Source organism: Scatophagus argus, chromosome 17 (assembly GCF_020382885.2).
Source record: "Scatophagus argus isolate fScaArg1 chromosome 17, fScaArg1.pri, whole genome shotgun sequence".
Taxonomy (NCBI): Eukaryota; Metazoa; Chordata; class Actinopteri; family Scatophagidae; genus Scatophagus; species Scatophagus argus.
In genome coordinates this window covers 11020036-11037128 of record NC_058509.1, presented here as the reverse complement: position 1 = coordinate 11037128, position 17093 = coordinate 11020036, and the positions used below count along the sequence as shown (strand labels likewise).

The window sequence follows — 17093 nt, the reverse complement described above, 5'->3', positions numbered from 1 at the left end:
GAACAGATATGAGGGAAGGAAAAAATGATTTTATAATAATCATTTGAAAAACAAGAATATAAAATATCACTGCAATCTGTGCTCTCAACCTCAAACTTTCTTTTCAGTGTTCTGAAGTTTTAAAGTCTGCGTTGAAATAAATCAAATTTATTGAGTCAAATAAAAATAAATTCTAAGAAAATTCATGCAGCTATCATGTATCATTGCTCTTCTCATCGAACACTCTGCAAGAAAGTGAATATGTACTATTTATATGTAGGTCAAACTACTAAGATTTATTTGTAAGGCAAGCCAGTCTTAAATTTGTTTACAGCGATCTGTTTGCAAAATAAACTTCAGATTCAGAAAGATATTTACCTATTACAACTGATCCTTTCAGAGACCTCACTGTGTACATCTAGCACAAGTATCATACACCTGGGGGCTGGCATTCCTACACCACAAGACCTGTAAAAGCTGCCCGTGGGAGCTGTGCTTCTCTGGCTCCAGTGCGTAGACAAAAGGTGAGTGGGCAGGGAGGAGCTGTGCCACAGTCACCAGTCGTATGGGTCAACACGCTTCTACAGATGACCAGGAAGCAAAGGTAGCAAGTTCAAACAAAGCTGTCAATTCTAGTTCTCTCTGAAGCAGCATTTTGCTGTCCTCGCAGCTCCAGACAGGATTTGTTTAGTCCCTACGAACCTTTCCAGTCCTGCAGAGGCAGTGCATCAGTATGGCATGAAGTAAACGGACGGCATGTTGGCTGTGAAAAAAAATGGCTCAGCGTGGTGTTCAAGAGCAGGCTGTAAGGCATAATGACCAAGCTGCTCCCCGTGGAGAGTTGATTGTGTGTCTGGGGCTCAGGGCTGCTGCTGTCTGGTTTCAAAGGGATGTGATGGTAAAGGATTGTTCCTCCACTTTAATTTGTCAGCAGTGCAGTCAGACATTTGTCTTTTTCATGCTCACAGAGGGGAAAAAAATGCCATGTTAGGGCTTCTCTACAATAGTGAAATACATTGTCCAGTGTTTCGGTCATCCCTGTACAAGTGGACCAGTCATCCCCTCTAAATATGGTCAACTTATTAATTAGATGATTAGTTGTGCTGTAATCTGTTTGATTTTAAACATTTTCGACACACTCTTAAATCTAACACTGACTGAACACTGAGTGAAACTACAGCTAGTGTTGAGCCTATCCCAGCTAACTACGGGCGAGAGACGGGGTACACCCTGGACTGGTCACCAGTCAATTGCAGGGCTGACATACAGTGGTGCAGTGGTTAGCACTGTTGCCTCGTAGCAAGAGGGTACCAGGTTTGAATCCCGGTCTGGGCCCTTCTATGTGTAGTTTGCATGTTCTCCCTGTGCCTGCGTGGGTTTTCTCCGGGTACTCCGGCTTCCTCCCACAATACCAAAAACATGCACATTAGGTTAATTGGCTACTCTACATTGCCCCTAGGTGTGAGTGTGTGCGTGAGTGGTTGTCTGTCATTAAAAGTCAGGCTCAGTTAAGGATTACAGGAAACTTGGAGGAATAAGAGCACTGTACCGGATAAAACTGTACTAATCTAATTAACAGGCAATAATTGTCTTGTTTGTTGATAAGTGTCCTGCACTATCTTTACAGCAATGCTCATAATGGACACAAGTGTGTCATCACAGATGTGTGTGATCTTTTTATATTGTTATTTTTAACTTTTGTATAGCTTGTTGTGTGTATTGCTGCTGCTGCACTGCAATTTCCTAGCCTGGGATCAATAAAGTATATCTATCTATCTATCTATCTATCTATTTGAGATCCTCCTTCTTAGATTGTCAAATAAACTAAACACAGTTTCCCATCAATATAATCTTCATAGAACTAGTCATAATCAGATTTCCTGACGTGTTTCTTTCTTAAGGACAGCGTTTTGGGTTGATTACACAACCTGTGTTATGATTTCATTACCATAAATTGTGAGTATGGCACCATACTCACATTTTCCATATTAAAAAGTAGGGCTGTCTATTCTTGGCCCCAGCTGAGGCGAGATCACAGATTAGAGTTAATACTTTTCATCTGGTTGAGAGGCAGATGATCTTTTCATTGGCAAGTCAGACTGTCTTGTTAAGCTATGGATCTGACTGGACAGAGTTGATTTTGTGATCTCTTACTAATGAAAACAGTGCGTCACTTCAGTAGATAAATAGACTTGTAAGGGCTACTGTTGCGCCAGAAAAGGCAATGTGTTCATCTGTGTTGATATCTGTTGTCATCTGTCCTCTGTATCTATGTGTGTCCTAATTTCTCTTGCAGCCATAACAATCACCCCATATTTATGTTAATCAGTCCCTTCCTGTACCTGTGATAATGAGTTTCTCTCTGCATCTGACAAGTAGATAGTAAGGGGTGGCATGAAATAAAGGTGTGATGGATTTGTCTGTTAAAGCAAGCTGGGCTAAAATCTGTGGAGTCCCTCTGGCTGTCTGTATGTTTCTCTCCCTTTTTTCTTTTTAATGCAGACAGACTCTCAAAAGCCCTCTCTTACACACAAAACACACCACCCACTAGTTCCCCACCCCACTGAGGCAACAGCTGTAACATGTTCTTGCTTTAAGCAAGAATAATACACCTTTTAGGCAAACAGAGGTGATCTTTCTATTAAAACAGTGAGTCATTACAGGTCTGTATGGAACTCACACCTACAACACTCACATAAACCCCTAACTCATACTAAAAGTACATACTTAAAACACTTACAATGTTAGCTGCAGTTCAGGTAGGATTTACTGTAATAAAAATGTTATTAACTTTGTTTGTAATAAAACTTAACTGCTACATATCCTGGCACACGCAATATAGAAGTAATCCCACTGAGAATATACAAGGCTCCAAATGTTTGTGAGAAAAGTCATCTAAATCAAGAGCTGTCTGTATGCTTTCTTTACGGGGTCTCAGCCTAAAGTACAGGCCTGTTTCACAGCTGAGGCACTCTGCTGAAGTCATTTGTTTTCAGTGGGTGACACTGACAACACCCAAGCTTTACCACACGTCTTCTGTAGCCTCAATATGCCCTTCAGTAAAGCTGTCATGGACACTTTCCTGGATTCTCACTGACTGAAGGTCCAAATGGGTGCTGCATTAGCTACAATGCTATGCAAGAAAGGTACAAGTTTCTCCCCAAGACGCTGCCAAGTAAGACATGAGTGTTTGACTTTCAGTTGGAAAGTAAATGAGATCATGAGTAAGTATTCAGCGTAACCAGATACTTACAGAACATTTATTGCGCCTTAAACAGGTTGGAAGCAGGTTTTCTTTATTCATTTAATGACTGACTTGCTTTTGGAGTTACTGTATATTCAAATTTGGAAAAAAGTTTCAAAAACCCTCAGGAAACATAAGATAAACACAATTATCAGCTCTATCCACATGCAGTAGAGCTTCGCTCAAATCCTCACCTTCAGTAGTCAGTTATAAATGCTCAGTTGGTCATTATGGAGAGGCCGAATGAGCTTGACGCTTGCTTATATCAGTATAATAATAATAATGATATTATTATATTAATCTAATTTCCATTCTGTAAGAAATGTAAGCTCCATCCCCCAGTGGTGCATATACTCCACCTTGTTTGTTTCCTACAAACAGACAAGCAGTAAAATGGTGAAAAGAGATTGAGACGCCAAGAATTTTAATTAGATATTTGGTGTGTTGTGCGGCAGTCCACTGTTTAGTCTCAAAGGATCACAATATGCAGACGAATAATGAATACCAAATCAGTTATATATCCTCCACCGAGAAATGTTAGTCATGATCTTCTGTACATTAGCGCCATCTAGTGAAAGTGTTAATTCACTTGAAGGAAATGACGTAACTCAAAACCCTACCAATCAACGGTCGATTCTCAAAATTCGAACGTCAACTCCTGAAAAGAGTCGATGAGGCTGACTGAGATGAAAGTTGATTATTGTACTGCCTAATTCAAGTCACTAACTTTGTGAAAGATCGATATTCTCATGCTGGTAAGCTTAATTTCTCGCCGACTTTCGAATATGAAGCCCGACTACGGCTGCTTATGATAGCTTGTTGGATTGACCGAAGTTAACGTTGAACATCCTGCTAATCCAGCTAGCACACTAGCTTGCTCGGTTATTTTGCTGAAGTTTAGCATTATGCTGTGCTGACGATACACTGGATGTCGAGGAAAAAAACTTTTTACTGATCAAAGATTCCTAGCCATGGTGAAAGAACGTGCCCAGAAGAAGTCCTTCCAGCAGAGTCTGGAGGACATCAAGGAGAAAATGAAGGAGAAGAGAAACAAACGGCTGGCCAGCGCCTCAGCTCCCAGTAGAGGACGGACCAGAATGATAAACAAAAGCAGTGGTAAGGACATGAGAGCTTATCTTGCACGGAAACAGCCACTCGTTTACATGTGGGACATTTCCCACAATTGTCGTTACTTAATTCAAATTGTATTCATAATGCAGAGTGAAAGGATGTATCTGTAATAGCCAGACTCCTGTCATGCACAGATGCAGATGTGCATTAGATATGAAGATGGGCTTTTGTTTGAATAACATCCCAACAATGTTTTTTCCCCAGTGGCTAACTCCACGCACACTATCCTGAAAGGTATCCAGCTGAACAACAAGACACTGGCTGTAGCTTTGCAAACTGAAAAGGAGAAAGTGAGGCAGGCTAATGCAGTGATCCTGCAGCTAAAAAGGGAGCAGCAGGCCCTGTTCCTTCATCTGCTTCTGCTCAAGAGAAAGCTTAAAGAGCAGGAAGCTCTGGCAGCCAGTGCTTCAGAGGTACACCTGGTGCCCCAGCACCGTGTAGATGTGGCAAGGTAAGTTTTTACAGAAAAAAATTATTACATAATATTTATGATCGCTTTAATCCTGAGTTTTATGCTTATCAGAATCCATTACCTCTCACTTTACAGAAGGAAGCGGACCAGCCAGAACCTTGATGAGCCTTTTGTGTGTCAAGCCTCACCAGTTTGTGCTGGTATATATACACATACACACACACACAGACACTATTATTTCAGGTCAATATTAGGAATCAGCCATTACAGTTAGCTTATTGTCAGATGAATGTTTTTATACCATTTTGTTAATTAATTTAAATTGTATAAAACCTTCTGCCAAGAAAGTCTGTCTTGGAGCAATCCACATAACATGTTTAGATCTATGCTGTTCTTCAGATCACAATTCGTTAATTAGTTCTTTGAAATTTGAATAAATTGACTTTTGCCCATCATTATATGGCAAGAAGTTTACTGATCTTAGTGTCTAATAAATTATTACATGTGTCCTAAAAACTGTTGTGAGGATAATGTTGATTTTTTTCTTCTTTACAGACCCTCAGCCCTCTGAAAAGAATGATCAATCTGAATATAACGAAAAGGTTACCTTGCCATCTACAGTGGGTGTGAGGCGTCGCCATGCAGACAGAAGAAGCAGGAGACGGTCTGAGCGTGTGCGAGAAAAGACGTTGAGTGAGAGGGACCCCGTTACAGGCCTGGGTGCTTTAATAGCAAGTCCTATTAGCGGTGATGATGGAAATCTGAATCAGCCACAGCAAGGAGCTGAACTGGATTTCATAGACCACAATGACACTGAGGAGATTCAGCATTCTACCCCTGAACCTGTCTTACCCAAAAAAACCAACCAGCAGCGACCCAGCAAGAAACGAGGCCTGCAGCAGCCACGCACCAAACCAGAACCGGCTGCACGGAAACCAGAGAGAGGTCGCAAACCAGAGCGTGGCCCTTTAAAGAAACCTTGGGAGAATCCAAAACCTAGAGCCCGCTCCAAGAGTCGGGACCGGTCAGCCACACGGGCCAAAACTGCACCTCCATCACAAGGGAATAAGCTCAACACCTCACTGGGATTTAATGACACCTTTGACTTTGACTGTGAAGAGACGGTTCACGTCACGCCATTCAGGGCCAAGACAGAGGACAATCAGCCAGATACGCCCATCAGCCAAGGAAAAGACCAACCCCAGACCGAAACTTTACCTGTGGTTTCCAAGCAGAATGAATCCAGCTCATCATCACCATCTTCTGAGTCGGAGGACAGCCTTTATGTCCCTCAGAAGACCAGACGGAGACAGACTTCCCCTAACAAGACAAAAGTGATCACCACCCGTAGAGGTCGGCCCTCTAAAGTCATCAGACAGAAAGATGTCCCTCCAAAGAAGGAGATCTCTGGTGAGCTTTTAGGTTCCGTGTTCTTAGCTTCAACTTCACGTTTAATATGTGGTTATTCACTTTAAGTAAGTTGTGATGGCTATAACTAAACCATGTCTTTCATTGTTTTGTAGTCTTTATAGAGGAGTCAAGTCCTAAAGCTGTAGAGCCCGATAAGGAAGAAGCTCATCTTCATCACTCGCCTGACTTGAGCTTTTCTAACAGCCCTGAGCCAGCGAGACTGGAACAGGAACGTGACCAACGTGAGTAAATGTTTAAGAACATGTTGACTTGTTGACTCTGTAATGTTGTCCATTATGCTGATACGCATTCATAATATATCTGTATCAAGTTTTCACACTGGTCCAAAGCTTTTAAGAATTAAGAAGAATTAAGAATCAGAAATAAGAATCAGCTTTATTGACAGTATATATATTTTTACATACACACACTGAATTTGTCTTCTGCATTTGACCCATCCTTAGTTGAACACACACATGCAACACCCAGCAGTGAAACACACACAGGAGCAGTGGGCTTGCCCGGGGAGCAAATTAAGTTAAGTGCCTTGCTCATGGGCACATCAGTCGGCTAATTGGGAGAGGGGGGCATTTGTAGCATTTGTAGCATTAATCACTCCACCACACCCAAATTTTTACTGCCCATCCGGTGGGGGAATCAAACCAGTGACTCTACAATCACAAGCCGCTTCTCCAACCTCTAGGCCATGGCTGCCCCCCCACCTTTTTTTTAAATTATTATTATTTTTTTAATATATATAACCGTCCTGTTCTGTACATACAGTGTGTCCTTTCTTGATCACTGGATTAATGCACTTGTCTTGAAAGGAAAGCATTTTAAGCAAACTGAATATTCATTGAGGCACCTCAGTTGAATCTTTATTTCAGCCCAAAAAGCTGGCCTGGTATCTCTCAATGACCTTGCTGTATGATCCTTTCTGTGACCTAAAATAGAGTTCAGTTTGCTTGTTTAGAAAATTGTTGGCTTTTTTGGCTTGTGTGCCTCTTATTGCTAGTGAGAGTTTGTGAATTAAAGATGGTCTTGTATGTTTGTTTGTCCTGATTTTCCAGAGCCTTGCACAGGAGGTGATGAGAGGGACTGTTTGCCTCCTGTCAGCCCTCTGGTTGAAGCAGAGATGATGAGAATAGACAGCGTCCTGTCCAATTTTGGAGATTCTTCTGGTGAGGGTCCTCCTCTTGCACCCCACCAAACACCCCAGAGGGTCAAGTCATGCAAAAAGCGTAAGTTTATTTGTCACCTGCTTGTGGAAATAAAAAAAAAAAATCTCACAGTTTGACAACTGAAAGACAAGAGCATGTTCACAACATCAGAGAGCACTTGGGATGCTTGGACAGATCACATGTTCTTTGTATTGCCACTTTACTGTGCTGGCTTCATTGCACTCACTGTTTTAGCTGCTCATTCGTATACACACATGCACAACTCCTGTTTCCTTTTTTATTAGCTTTTGGATCACATCTTCCTTCAACTTTCCACAGGTGGGCTTGGTGTAAGGACAGCGGGGCGGGGCTTGAGTCTGTGTGATGTGACCAATCTGTCCCCTGCAGCCTATCGCAAGTTCTCCTGTGGTGGCTCGCGCCCCTCTGATGCCAGATGCTCCACTCCTGTTCCTGCTCGCAAGCGGCGCTGCACCATGGTGGTGGACTACAAGGAACCCACGCTAAATGCGTAAGTTCACATATTGCTGTTCACAATTAAGATATGTTCAGTATTGTATTGTATTGCAACCCTAGCACAACAATTTCCTGCGGGATCAATAAAGTTCTTATCTTATCTTTTTTTAACTGCATGAATGCTCAGCCATCCCGTTCTTATCTTGACAGGAAACTTCGACGGGGAGACAAGTTCACAGACTTGCAGTTTCTCCGCTCTCCTATTTTCAAGCAGAAGTCTGGCAGGAGGAATTCTGTGCAGAAATCAAGGAATTCCGTGAGCAGCCAGCAGCCATTTAAGAAGTACAATGAGTCATTTGTTGGATGTCGCTGAAAGCAGCTACCTTGTTTGTCCTCTCTAAACCCTGACTGTTGGCTGGCATTCTCAGTTTTACTGAGATTTCTTATGAGTTTAGTCAAGTGATACTTTTTTCTTCCAGTCTCAAAGTTGCATTTCTTTATGCAAAGAACTGTGATCAGTTTTAGATGCTATTTATGTGACTTTGCTTGCTGCTTATTTTGCAGAGGTTTGGTCTTCTCTCCTCTTTTTTGCCTTATCTCTAGGTAAATGTAGTAATAGCTGTCATATGAGCGTGGCCAGATTTTCCAATCCGTCTTTCTTAGGTTCTGTGTTTTTATTAAGAGATCCCCAGTATGAGTACATATTATTGTCATCTAATAAACTACAATTTATATCTTTTTCTTTAATCATATCTTCTACTGTGAAACATTTCTGGGTAGAATGACAATGACAAAATTAATGAATATGATGAGCTTCATTGTTTATCCTGACAGGCTGACAACTTAATGTAGATGGAACTCAGTTTGTGTCAGGGTATCCATGTGAGTCTTTAATAATTATTTAAAAGGAACTCACAATAATGTAAGGCGATTACACTTATTCTAGCACTGTAATGGTTTCCTGTATTGGGCGTGAAAGGTTCCTTAAAAGGCTCATAAAAAGTTGTGTCCCGTCACATTCGCAACTGAAAACAAAGTAAAAACCTCCAGCATGTGTTGAGATGAGAAACTACAGACACTAAATTAGCCTCACTTGTTTTATTCAGTTTATAAAATAGGCTAATACTATGTCATTAAAACCCAATTGTACAAAGAGCGTGAAATAATTTTCCAGACATATTACAAAATGTATTTTTTCCTAAAGTTTGAAAAGTACAAACACCTTTTTACAAAACAGCAAAACTACGTAGTATTGCACAATCTTTTCATTTATCTCCAAAGTATAAAGTTATCAATCTCCATCTGCAGAGCAAAAATAAGAAAGAATAAATTAAGACCTTGCCTTTAGCATAATTCTTTTAAATTACAGCACATAAATAAGAATAAACTCTAGATAATTGAATTAGTCCTTAGACAACAGCGGTAATTTATATGTAAAACAAAAGAAGTTGCTCTTATGTGTGTTAACTAATACTTGGAAAAATAAAAGTGCATCTCAATAGTCAAACTGCCCTATGCGGCTTATTGGGAAAAAATGTTAGTTTTTTAGTTCTGAAACAGAAAATATATGTTATATACACATTTAAAATATACAGGGGGTATAAGTGCTTTAAAATAATTCAGAGCTGTACAAAGTCGAAGTACGTACTCCTTTTGGCAGGATGAACTCATCACAGACAAACGTTGACCTCATTAACGCCATGCACGCTCACAGGAAAACTGAGTCACCTTCCTCACAGGATGAATTAATACGCTGTGAGATGTGGTTACTGCTCATGACAACTCTACCTGAGTCAACCGAGAGGACGAGGCGGACACTCAAAAAGGCAGGGGGATGAGAGTGTGAGAAGGGGTGGAGAGAGACAGAGTAAGGTGTGTGGTGAATCTCCAATCAGCTGTCATTCTGACCTCATCTAACCAAACTAACCATGGGAGCTTTCCTCCCTGTTTAATCTATTACTATGATGCCTTCCACTATCCTGTTTTTCCAAAGGATGTGGATATGTGATGAAACATGAAGACACAATGCTTCCTTTGCTTAATGTCAGCAACAGTCTTGCAGGCCTTCACTGAGGCGTTCCCTTGTGGCCTGTCTTTCAGTGTCAATATCAGTCTAAGCTACTGATTAAAGGTCTGGGCCAGCATGCAACAAACATCAAAAAAGAGTGTTGATCTGACACCCATTCACACCTTTCACATCAAGATACGTGCTTCTGGAACCTGTCCGCTCCAGAATCAGTAGTCCTATTCTCAATGTCCCCATGCATGTAGCTGTCTTTTTCATTACCACTAACATAACCTTAACCACTGAGCCTGAGGACATCCTTTGCTAAGGTGAGGAGGAATTTCTTCTTCCTCTCGGCTACTTCTCGATGAGACCTGCTTCTTTGATCTTTGTGTAGAAGAATTTCTCTAATAAGTTGGCACACTTGTAGTACTCGCTCTCTGGAGGGTTGTATTCACGACAGTTGGTGAAGATGCGCTGCATGTCAGCCATGAACAACTTGCGCGTTGTGTAGTACCTGCTCTTCAGCCGCTCGCTCATTGTCTTAAGGTCTGCGAGGAAACAAAAAAACAGTTCTGTCATTTCTGTTGCTTGAGCTTTTGAACTCCTCTCTTTATACGCAAAGGACGCACTTCATACTCAATTTCATCCCACTTGGATAGCAGTTAAAAAGAAAAGCAGTTAAAAAAAAAAACAAGTACATTCAAAAGGTCTCCTCTCAAACTGCTAAATCTAAAAATCCAAAATGTAAGTGCAAATGACTTTTGCATGAAGTGAAAAATTTGGAGAATGGTACACACATACTGAAGAAACACTTAGATCCTCTGCAGATGACTGACGTCGTGTGTACTGTGTGCTTACCCATAGGGAAGCGAATGACTTGGTAGTACCCAGGTGCCTCAGTTTTCTTCACTGGCTCCATGAACGGCCAAGCGTTTTGGTGACTCTAAGACATTAGGAATCGTCTGGTAAGAATAAAGTGTGTGTGTGAGACAGGTATTCTGCGTGTACGTTTCAGTGTCTGCCTCTCACCTTCACATGCTGGAGGATGGTCTTCAGAGTGCTGTACAGTTGATCTGGGTCCTTCAGTTCCTTCCTAAAGTACGATAAGTAACAGAAACCACAACGTCAAGTTCCTGAAGTGCAAAGAGCGATAACATTGGGTGCGAAACAAATATGTATTGCTGTTATGCATATATGTATATTACTTGCAAGTTTGACATGTCCAGGTCCATCTCATGTTATACAAGACTTTAACGTGAATGTTTTTACTCTCCTAACAATCCCAATTGTTATATATTGATCTTGGTTGCATGAAGAGGAACATTGGGTTTGTGTGTTGTTGCTAACCCTAACTTAAGTTATAAATCTTGCCTCTTGCCAACACTGGAAATATATTAGAAGAGACACTGGGCGAAGTAACAGAGAGGACTCCAGCAAACTGTTTCGAACAAGTGAGTAGCACTTACCCTTTACCTGCAGGCTTCCAGCCAGTTTCGCCTGTTGATATGAATAAACTAAATGTAATCTCACAACTTAGATACTGTAAAAGAAATATATACTGCACAGTGTAAAGTCACTAGTCAATAATTAACATACGTATGCCAGGAATACTCTCAATGGGAATCTGTCGAACTCCTTCCTTAAAACAGGAAAGCCCTGGGTAGACTTTTCTGATCTGAGCCTGCTTCCTCTCTATAAGCTTCTTGATTATCTGAGGAAGATAAATGAGAATGAAGTAAAAGTTGAGTGCAGAAAAAGGAAACATCTAAACTAACTGATATGAATGCAGAAAACACACACCTCCTTCTGCTTCTTGATAATAACAGAAAACTCTGTGTAGGGAATGCTGGGGTTGAGCTCACAACCCATGAGTGTGGCTCCCTCGTAGTCCTTGATGTAGCCCACATATTTGGCCTTGGGAACCTTGATGTCCTTTGAAAAACCCTGAAGAGGGAGGATATTTCTGTTTTTTTTATACAGCTGCACATACAGGGCCGTGCAACCACTACAAAAATGAAGCCACTTAAAAACAACCCCATCTCATTTTCTTATTTTCATTACAAGCCTTTCACAACCATGTAAAAAATGGGAAGTAAAAGTAAGTTAAAAGACAAGGATAAATGCTGTAATGTGGAAGTAACTCTACTTGTTTTGAAGCACTTCTGAAAACAAGTGAAATCGTCTTACTTTTAATTATAGATTTTGTCCACTTGTTTCATTAAAGTATGAACACGTTGTGCAAACACAGTGAAGACATTCAGGAGAAAGAAAAAAAATGTTGCCACATGTGACCTAAGCAACCATGAGTCATGTACTGCGCACTTTAATGGGCATAATACGTTACCTGTTTCTTGAAGTAACCAATTGCGTACTCATCGGCATACGTGAGGAAGTTGAGGATTTCGTGCTTTATGTGATATTCCTTTAGGTGATTCATTAAATGGGTCCCATAACCCTGCAACCACACAGAGCCAAGCACAAGGCCAGTGTGAAAACTGACAATCAAACAGCAAGAACCAAGCCGAGAAACAGAAGCACTCTCACCTTGACCTGTTCGTTGGAGGTGACAGCACAAAAGACGATCTCTGTAAAGCCTTGCGACGGAAACATCCGAAAGCAGATCCCTCCGATCACACGGCCATCTTTGATCAGTGACAGTGTCTTGTGCTTCCTGTAAAAAAAAGAAACCAAAACAAAACAGATAACTTGTGGTCAGGATGTGCTACGTGTCTAAAAGTGATGATAAAGTACGGACACTCACGGATCAAAGACCAGCCGTGTGATGTATTCTTTGGGCATGCGGGGCAGCTGGTGGGAAAACACGTTCTGGAGGCCAACGAGCCACATCAAGATCCTCTTATTGGGCTTCTGGTTCAGGGAGTTACCGATAACGTGGAATTCAATCACTCCCCTGCGCTCCTCTAGACGAGCAGCTTCGTCGCGTGCAGAGTGAGCTGACAGCAGACTGGTCTGCACAGGAAAGAAGGTTTAAAATAGTGACCATCAGTCAAATGCAATCAAATAAAGATTTTTTTCTTCCTTCCATCTAAAAGATTTCTCATCAAACAAAGAACTTAATTTTCTATTTGAATTTTATATGGACAGAAGTGTCATCATGATATAAAAACTTTCTTTGATCACAAAGCCTGACGTTACTCTACATGTGGTTTATCACACAAGTCGGAGAACTATTACAAGACTTCAGGTGAATATAGGTTGAACCAATCAAAAGAATAAAGTGTAACCTCTGGAATTGCTGCAGGGTCTGTGATGGTTGACATGACTTCATTGATGAGGTCCATGGGGATGTCACCCACCACCCTGGGTCTCTTGTTTTCCTCGTGGGGCAGGGCCTCCGAGGGTTTGCGCTTTTCTCCAACTGTGATGCACGGACACAAAGGAAGGTACTCATGCTCATTGCACGTCTCTTTTCTGATCAACGTATCTAGAAGTTAGCCATCATTTAAGGTCAGCTTACTATCTGTGGTTGTTGCCTACACATGATGACAGACCTGACTTACTTTCAGTATGTTAGGAGCAGTTCTGAGGTGTATTTCACTTCTGTTTTCTGATACAGCATTAAGGCCACAATTCAAATAAGTATTTGAGGAAATGGGTTTAATTTTAACAAAGATCTTTCTGAGATGCGATTGGCACATAAGCATGGTAAATGTAAAACATGTGGATAATTTTACCCTGATCCTCATAGCTTAATGTTAGATGTGAGATGTTAATGGGTGGAATCAGTGAAACTGTTTGAGTAAGTGCAGGTTTTACTTTAATACCTGGGTTTGACTCCAGTACAGAGGCTGTTTTCCTGGCAGGACTGACACTCCCACAGGTCGATGGGTCCACTGACACAGGACTGGTGCTGTAGTACAACGGCCTGGACACTGGGGGCGCACTGATAACTGCAGAGTGACATCGAGGAAAACTAAGAACATGTTTTTTATTGGTTCATCATATTCCCAAGTGTCTAAAAATACTTCCAGAGAATCGGGAGTCAGTCTGAAGGGTGTGTCTGTGAAGGTGTGTGTTTCTGTTAAGCCTTTGAGGGTGTGTGTGTGTGTCACCTGTGTGGATAGGAATCTGCCCTCCTGATGCTCCTGCCAAAAAATCTTGGCTCCAGATCGGAGAACTGTGGCTGTACACCTCCTCCTCTAGCATAGACAAAAACCTGAGCCAAAGAAAACAAAACAACAGTAGATTTACTATATTAGAAAAGGCCTTTCAGCATGCATTCATGTGGCCTCTGCGTGGTGTGCGTGTATGTTGAAGTGGTTTAGTGTAGTGAGTGTCTGTCTCTGCTGGATATACACTACACTAGCCCAGAGTTTCTGTGTGTTTGTTTTTCTTACTTGGGAAAGTGTGTGAGGATGAGTGTACGTTTCTCAGGTGGCAGCTTGTCCTTTTCCTGTCGGGCCTGCTCCAGGAGTTGTTTCCTCATCACAGTGAACACCGAACGCAGCAACGTCCGGCCGAAGATCTGAGTGGTCTCATACCGGGGCAGACTGTCACAGAACTGAGGCACATTGCAGTAGCAGAGCCATCTACACCACAGAAATAATTCAGTTTAGACACTGTGCCTGTAGATGGGTGTGGTGCATGTCAACAAGATATCTGACAGCGTTACTACCTGGTGTAGTTGGCTTTGTATCCAGCTGCATCGTCATTCGGAACCCTCTGGCGTCTCTGGGAGGGCGTCTCCAGCTGCCAGTAGTTGATCTGGTTGAGAAACATCTTGGCCAGCTCCATAATGGTCTGACGCTCCTTAGATGGCAGGTGGCTGAATTTGTACTGGACAAAATTGTTCACCCCCTGTTTGTGAAAGAGATCATAATTAAATGGGACAAAATAAAACACTGATTTGTTCTGCTTTTTGTATTGCAGCCGATGCACATGCACATTACCTGCTCAATGCTGGGTTTTTCAAATGGAGGACTCTCCTGTGCTTCTAACATCGGCTTACCCATCTGCAGGATGGATTTCCTCAGCAGCTGAAAAATAAGCAAAAGAGGGATGTGTTCACTTGTACACAGTGCATATTGTAAAATCCTGCCACTGTATATTTTGACTGTAAAAGCAGAGGCTTACTTTGAAGAGGGAAAAGTAGACCTGTTTCGTGTCAGCATCTTCCTCTTTGTGTACACAGGTGTAGAGATACTCCACATCCAGGACGATACCTAGAAGTCTGTTCATTTCCTCCTCAGACACGTTTTCGAGATGGGTCACATGATCACCTGGGACAAAAAGAAATAACCTTAAAATGCTTGTGACCCAGAAGGTAAATCTCCAGTCATTACCAAAGTACAAGTTCTTCAGTCATCAATGGCAACAGATATACGGTATACTGCAACGTTGAGCTTAGTTAAGTTTAGCTTTACTTGACTTTCTGACATACCCAATGTATGAGAACAGCTCCGGCAGGGCTCCTGCAGGTTGACTGTGTTGGACTGCTGGTCAGTTCGTGGGGGTGTAGGAGGGGGGTTCTGACTTTTCCACCCATTACACTTACAGGCTCCCTCAGCCTAGGACAATGCATTAACGAGTACAAGCAGAAACAAAGAGGAGGGTAAATCTACCTTACGTGGATTCAAAGTGAGCAGCAGTAAAGTGACGAAGGTTTTATTGATCTTTTAAGTAAAAACATGCATATAATAATTTGTAAAGCTGGATATGATGCTTCATGCCTTACAAGTGGAGGTGCTGCTATCAGTCTCTTGCATAGTTTATTTGCTTTGTAGAGAGAAAACATAGGATTGGCACGTCACACTGTACTCATAATGTGTTATTTCGTTAAACCGTACATAGGCCATTGTAAAATAAGTACGTTTCAAACGTGACACTACTGCTAAGGTTAATGGAGATTAGTTATGACTGGCTTTGGACACTATCTGGAGGTGGGGTGAGGAGGCCTGTCACCGTCAGCTGGATCTGCCGCACTGAGCATGCGCTCTGAAACAACAACAAACTCCGCCCCCCGCCAGCAGCTGTCACCCTGTCAAAACAAAGACCCAGTCCCTCTCTGCGGATGATACACTGCATAAACCCAATAAAATCCTCCCTGTGTAAGACGGTGCGTTGACAGACGGCGCGGGGACAACATTACATTTCCTGTGGAAAGCGTTAGATCGCGCACGAACACACACGTTGGGATGCAGCCCGTGTGCACACAGCCAGCTACTCCCAAGTACCAGCGCCAAGCCAATGTTTACGTTCACCAACCCCCCACCTAGACAGAAACATAGTAACATTCAACAAACGGCTTGCAGCTGGAAGGCCAAAGCTTAAAGTCCAACAGTAATAATAACACTTTAATTAAGCAGGATAACGATATCGCCTTTTCAAATATTGGTTCGTGCATGCAAAATAAAAAAAAAATGAAGTGCGGCAATGGCTTCCTTTGCTGCGCTTGCATTTTGAAAACTATTGCAACCAAGCCCAGGAAATACCATTCATTAAGAATAAGTCCGTAAAACACACTGTGTTTTAAATGCCAGCCATCTATAAATATAGCATACTTTGCAGGATGAATACACGCCGAGTTTTTCCAGTTTCTTCGGCCGAGGTGAGGAGCGGAGTTGCGCCTTCTTCACGGCGATACGTGCGGATCCTCCAGCGGTGCCGGAGCCCTCCGTCCCCCCGGCCCCAGGAGCGGCCGGAACCAAGCCCGCTGCACCGATGGCCGGTGAACCTTGCTGAATCCCAGCGCTGTCGGTCATGATTCACACCGAACCCCCGACGGGACCCCCGGGCCGGGAAATATGCGATCGGCCGTCCGCTCTATTCCACAAGCGGAGGATCAGACATGGCGCTCATCCTTATTTTCAGTTTCTCACTGTAGGCCCATTTTCCTCCGCTAGGGGACTCAAACGGGATAGGCCGATTCCACTACAATTCAGGCAGGCGAGGTCACGAAATGCAACCAAAATTTCAAGGTCAAATGAATCAGAATAAATTTGGCTTACTACACAGAGCCGTGCCAGTGCACAAAGCGCTTTGTAAATTATGGAAATTTCATGCAACATTAAAGAATTAGTGGAATTAATACCAATAACATTTATCAAATAGAGTATATTAAAATTATTGTCACATTACACTGAAAAATGTAGAAATATTATTTTGTTAATTGAACAATCTTAAAACCCCTGAATGAAACACAACCTGGCATCTAATCAAATTTAGACATTACTGAAAAATTAGTGAAGGTCAAAGATGACCAAAGGAAAATAAATTCTTAATCACAACCTACAACCAAACCTGACTGTGAAAACC

The 17093-nt window shown here is 42.1% G+C and overlaps 2 protein-coding genes across 7 annotated transcripts; one reads left to right on the top strand and one right to left on the bottom strand.

Moving 5' to 3' along the window:
* The first annotated feature begins 3836 nt into the window (after positions 1–3836).
* On the top strand, positions 3837–8557 carry sgo1 (shugoshin 1). 6 transcript variants are annotated; one of them, XM_046417003.1, is made up of 9 exons: positions 3837–3978; positions 4193–4339; positions 4559–4805; positions 4902–4966; positions 5322–6176; positions 6290–6418; positions 7247–7417; positions 7676–7865; positions 8021–8557. In XM_046417003.1, exons 2-9 carry the CDS (start codon positions 4195–4197, stop codon positions 8181–8183), a joined length of 1965 nt encoding a protein of 654 aa, XP_046272959.1. In that variant the 5' UTR covers positions 3837–3978; positions 4193–4194; the 3' UTR covers positions 8184–8557. The 6 variants fall into 6 exon arrangements, with proteins under 6 accessions (XP_046272959.1, XP_046272958.1, XP_046272962.1 ...); XM_046417002.1 differs by having other exon boundaries at positions 4185–4339; XM_046417006.1 differs by having other exon boundaries at positions 3847–4339; positions 7247–7357; positions 7745–7865.
* Positions 8558–8893: 336 nt separating this feature from the next.
* On the bottom strand, positions 8894–16994 carry kat2b (K(lysine) acetyltransferase 2B). Its single transcript, XM_046417000.1, has 18 exons — positions 16340–16994; positions 15220–15346; positions 14913–15058; positions 14729–14815; positions 14455–14636; positions 14177–14368; positions 13892–13995; positions 13604–13729; positions 13064–13197; positions 12580–12788; positions 12363–12489; positions 12163–12273; positions 11619–11762; positions 11415–11529; positions 11285–11315; positions 10848–10911; positions 10677–10761; positions 8894–10366 (listed from the first exon to the last, which is right to left on the bottom strand). Exons 1-18 carry the CDS (start codon positions 16538–16540, stop codon positions 10173–10175), a joined length of 2379 nt encoding a protein of 792 aa, XP_046272956.1. The 5' UTR covers positions 16541–16994; the 3' UTR covers positions 8894–10172.
* Between the last annotated feature and the right edge of the window lie 99 nt (positions 16995–17093).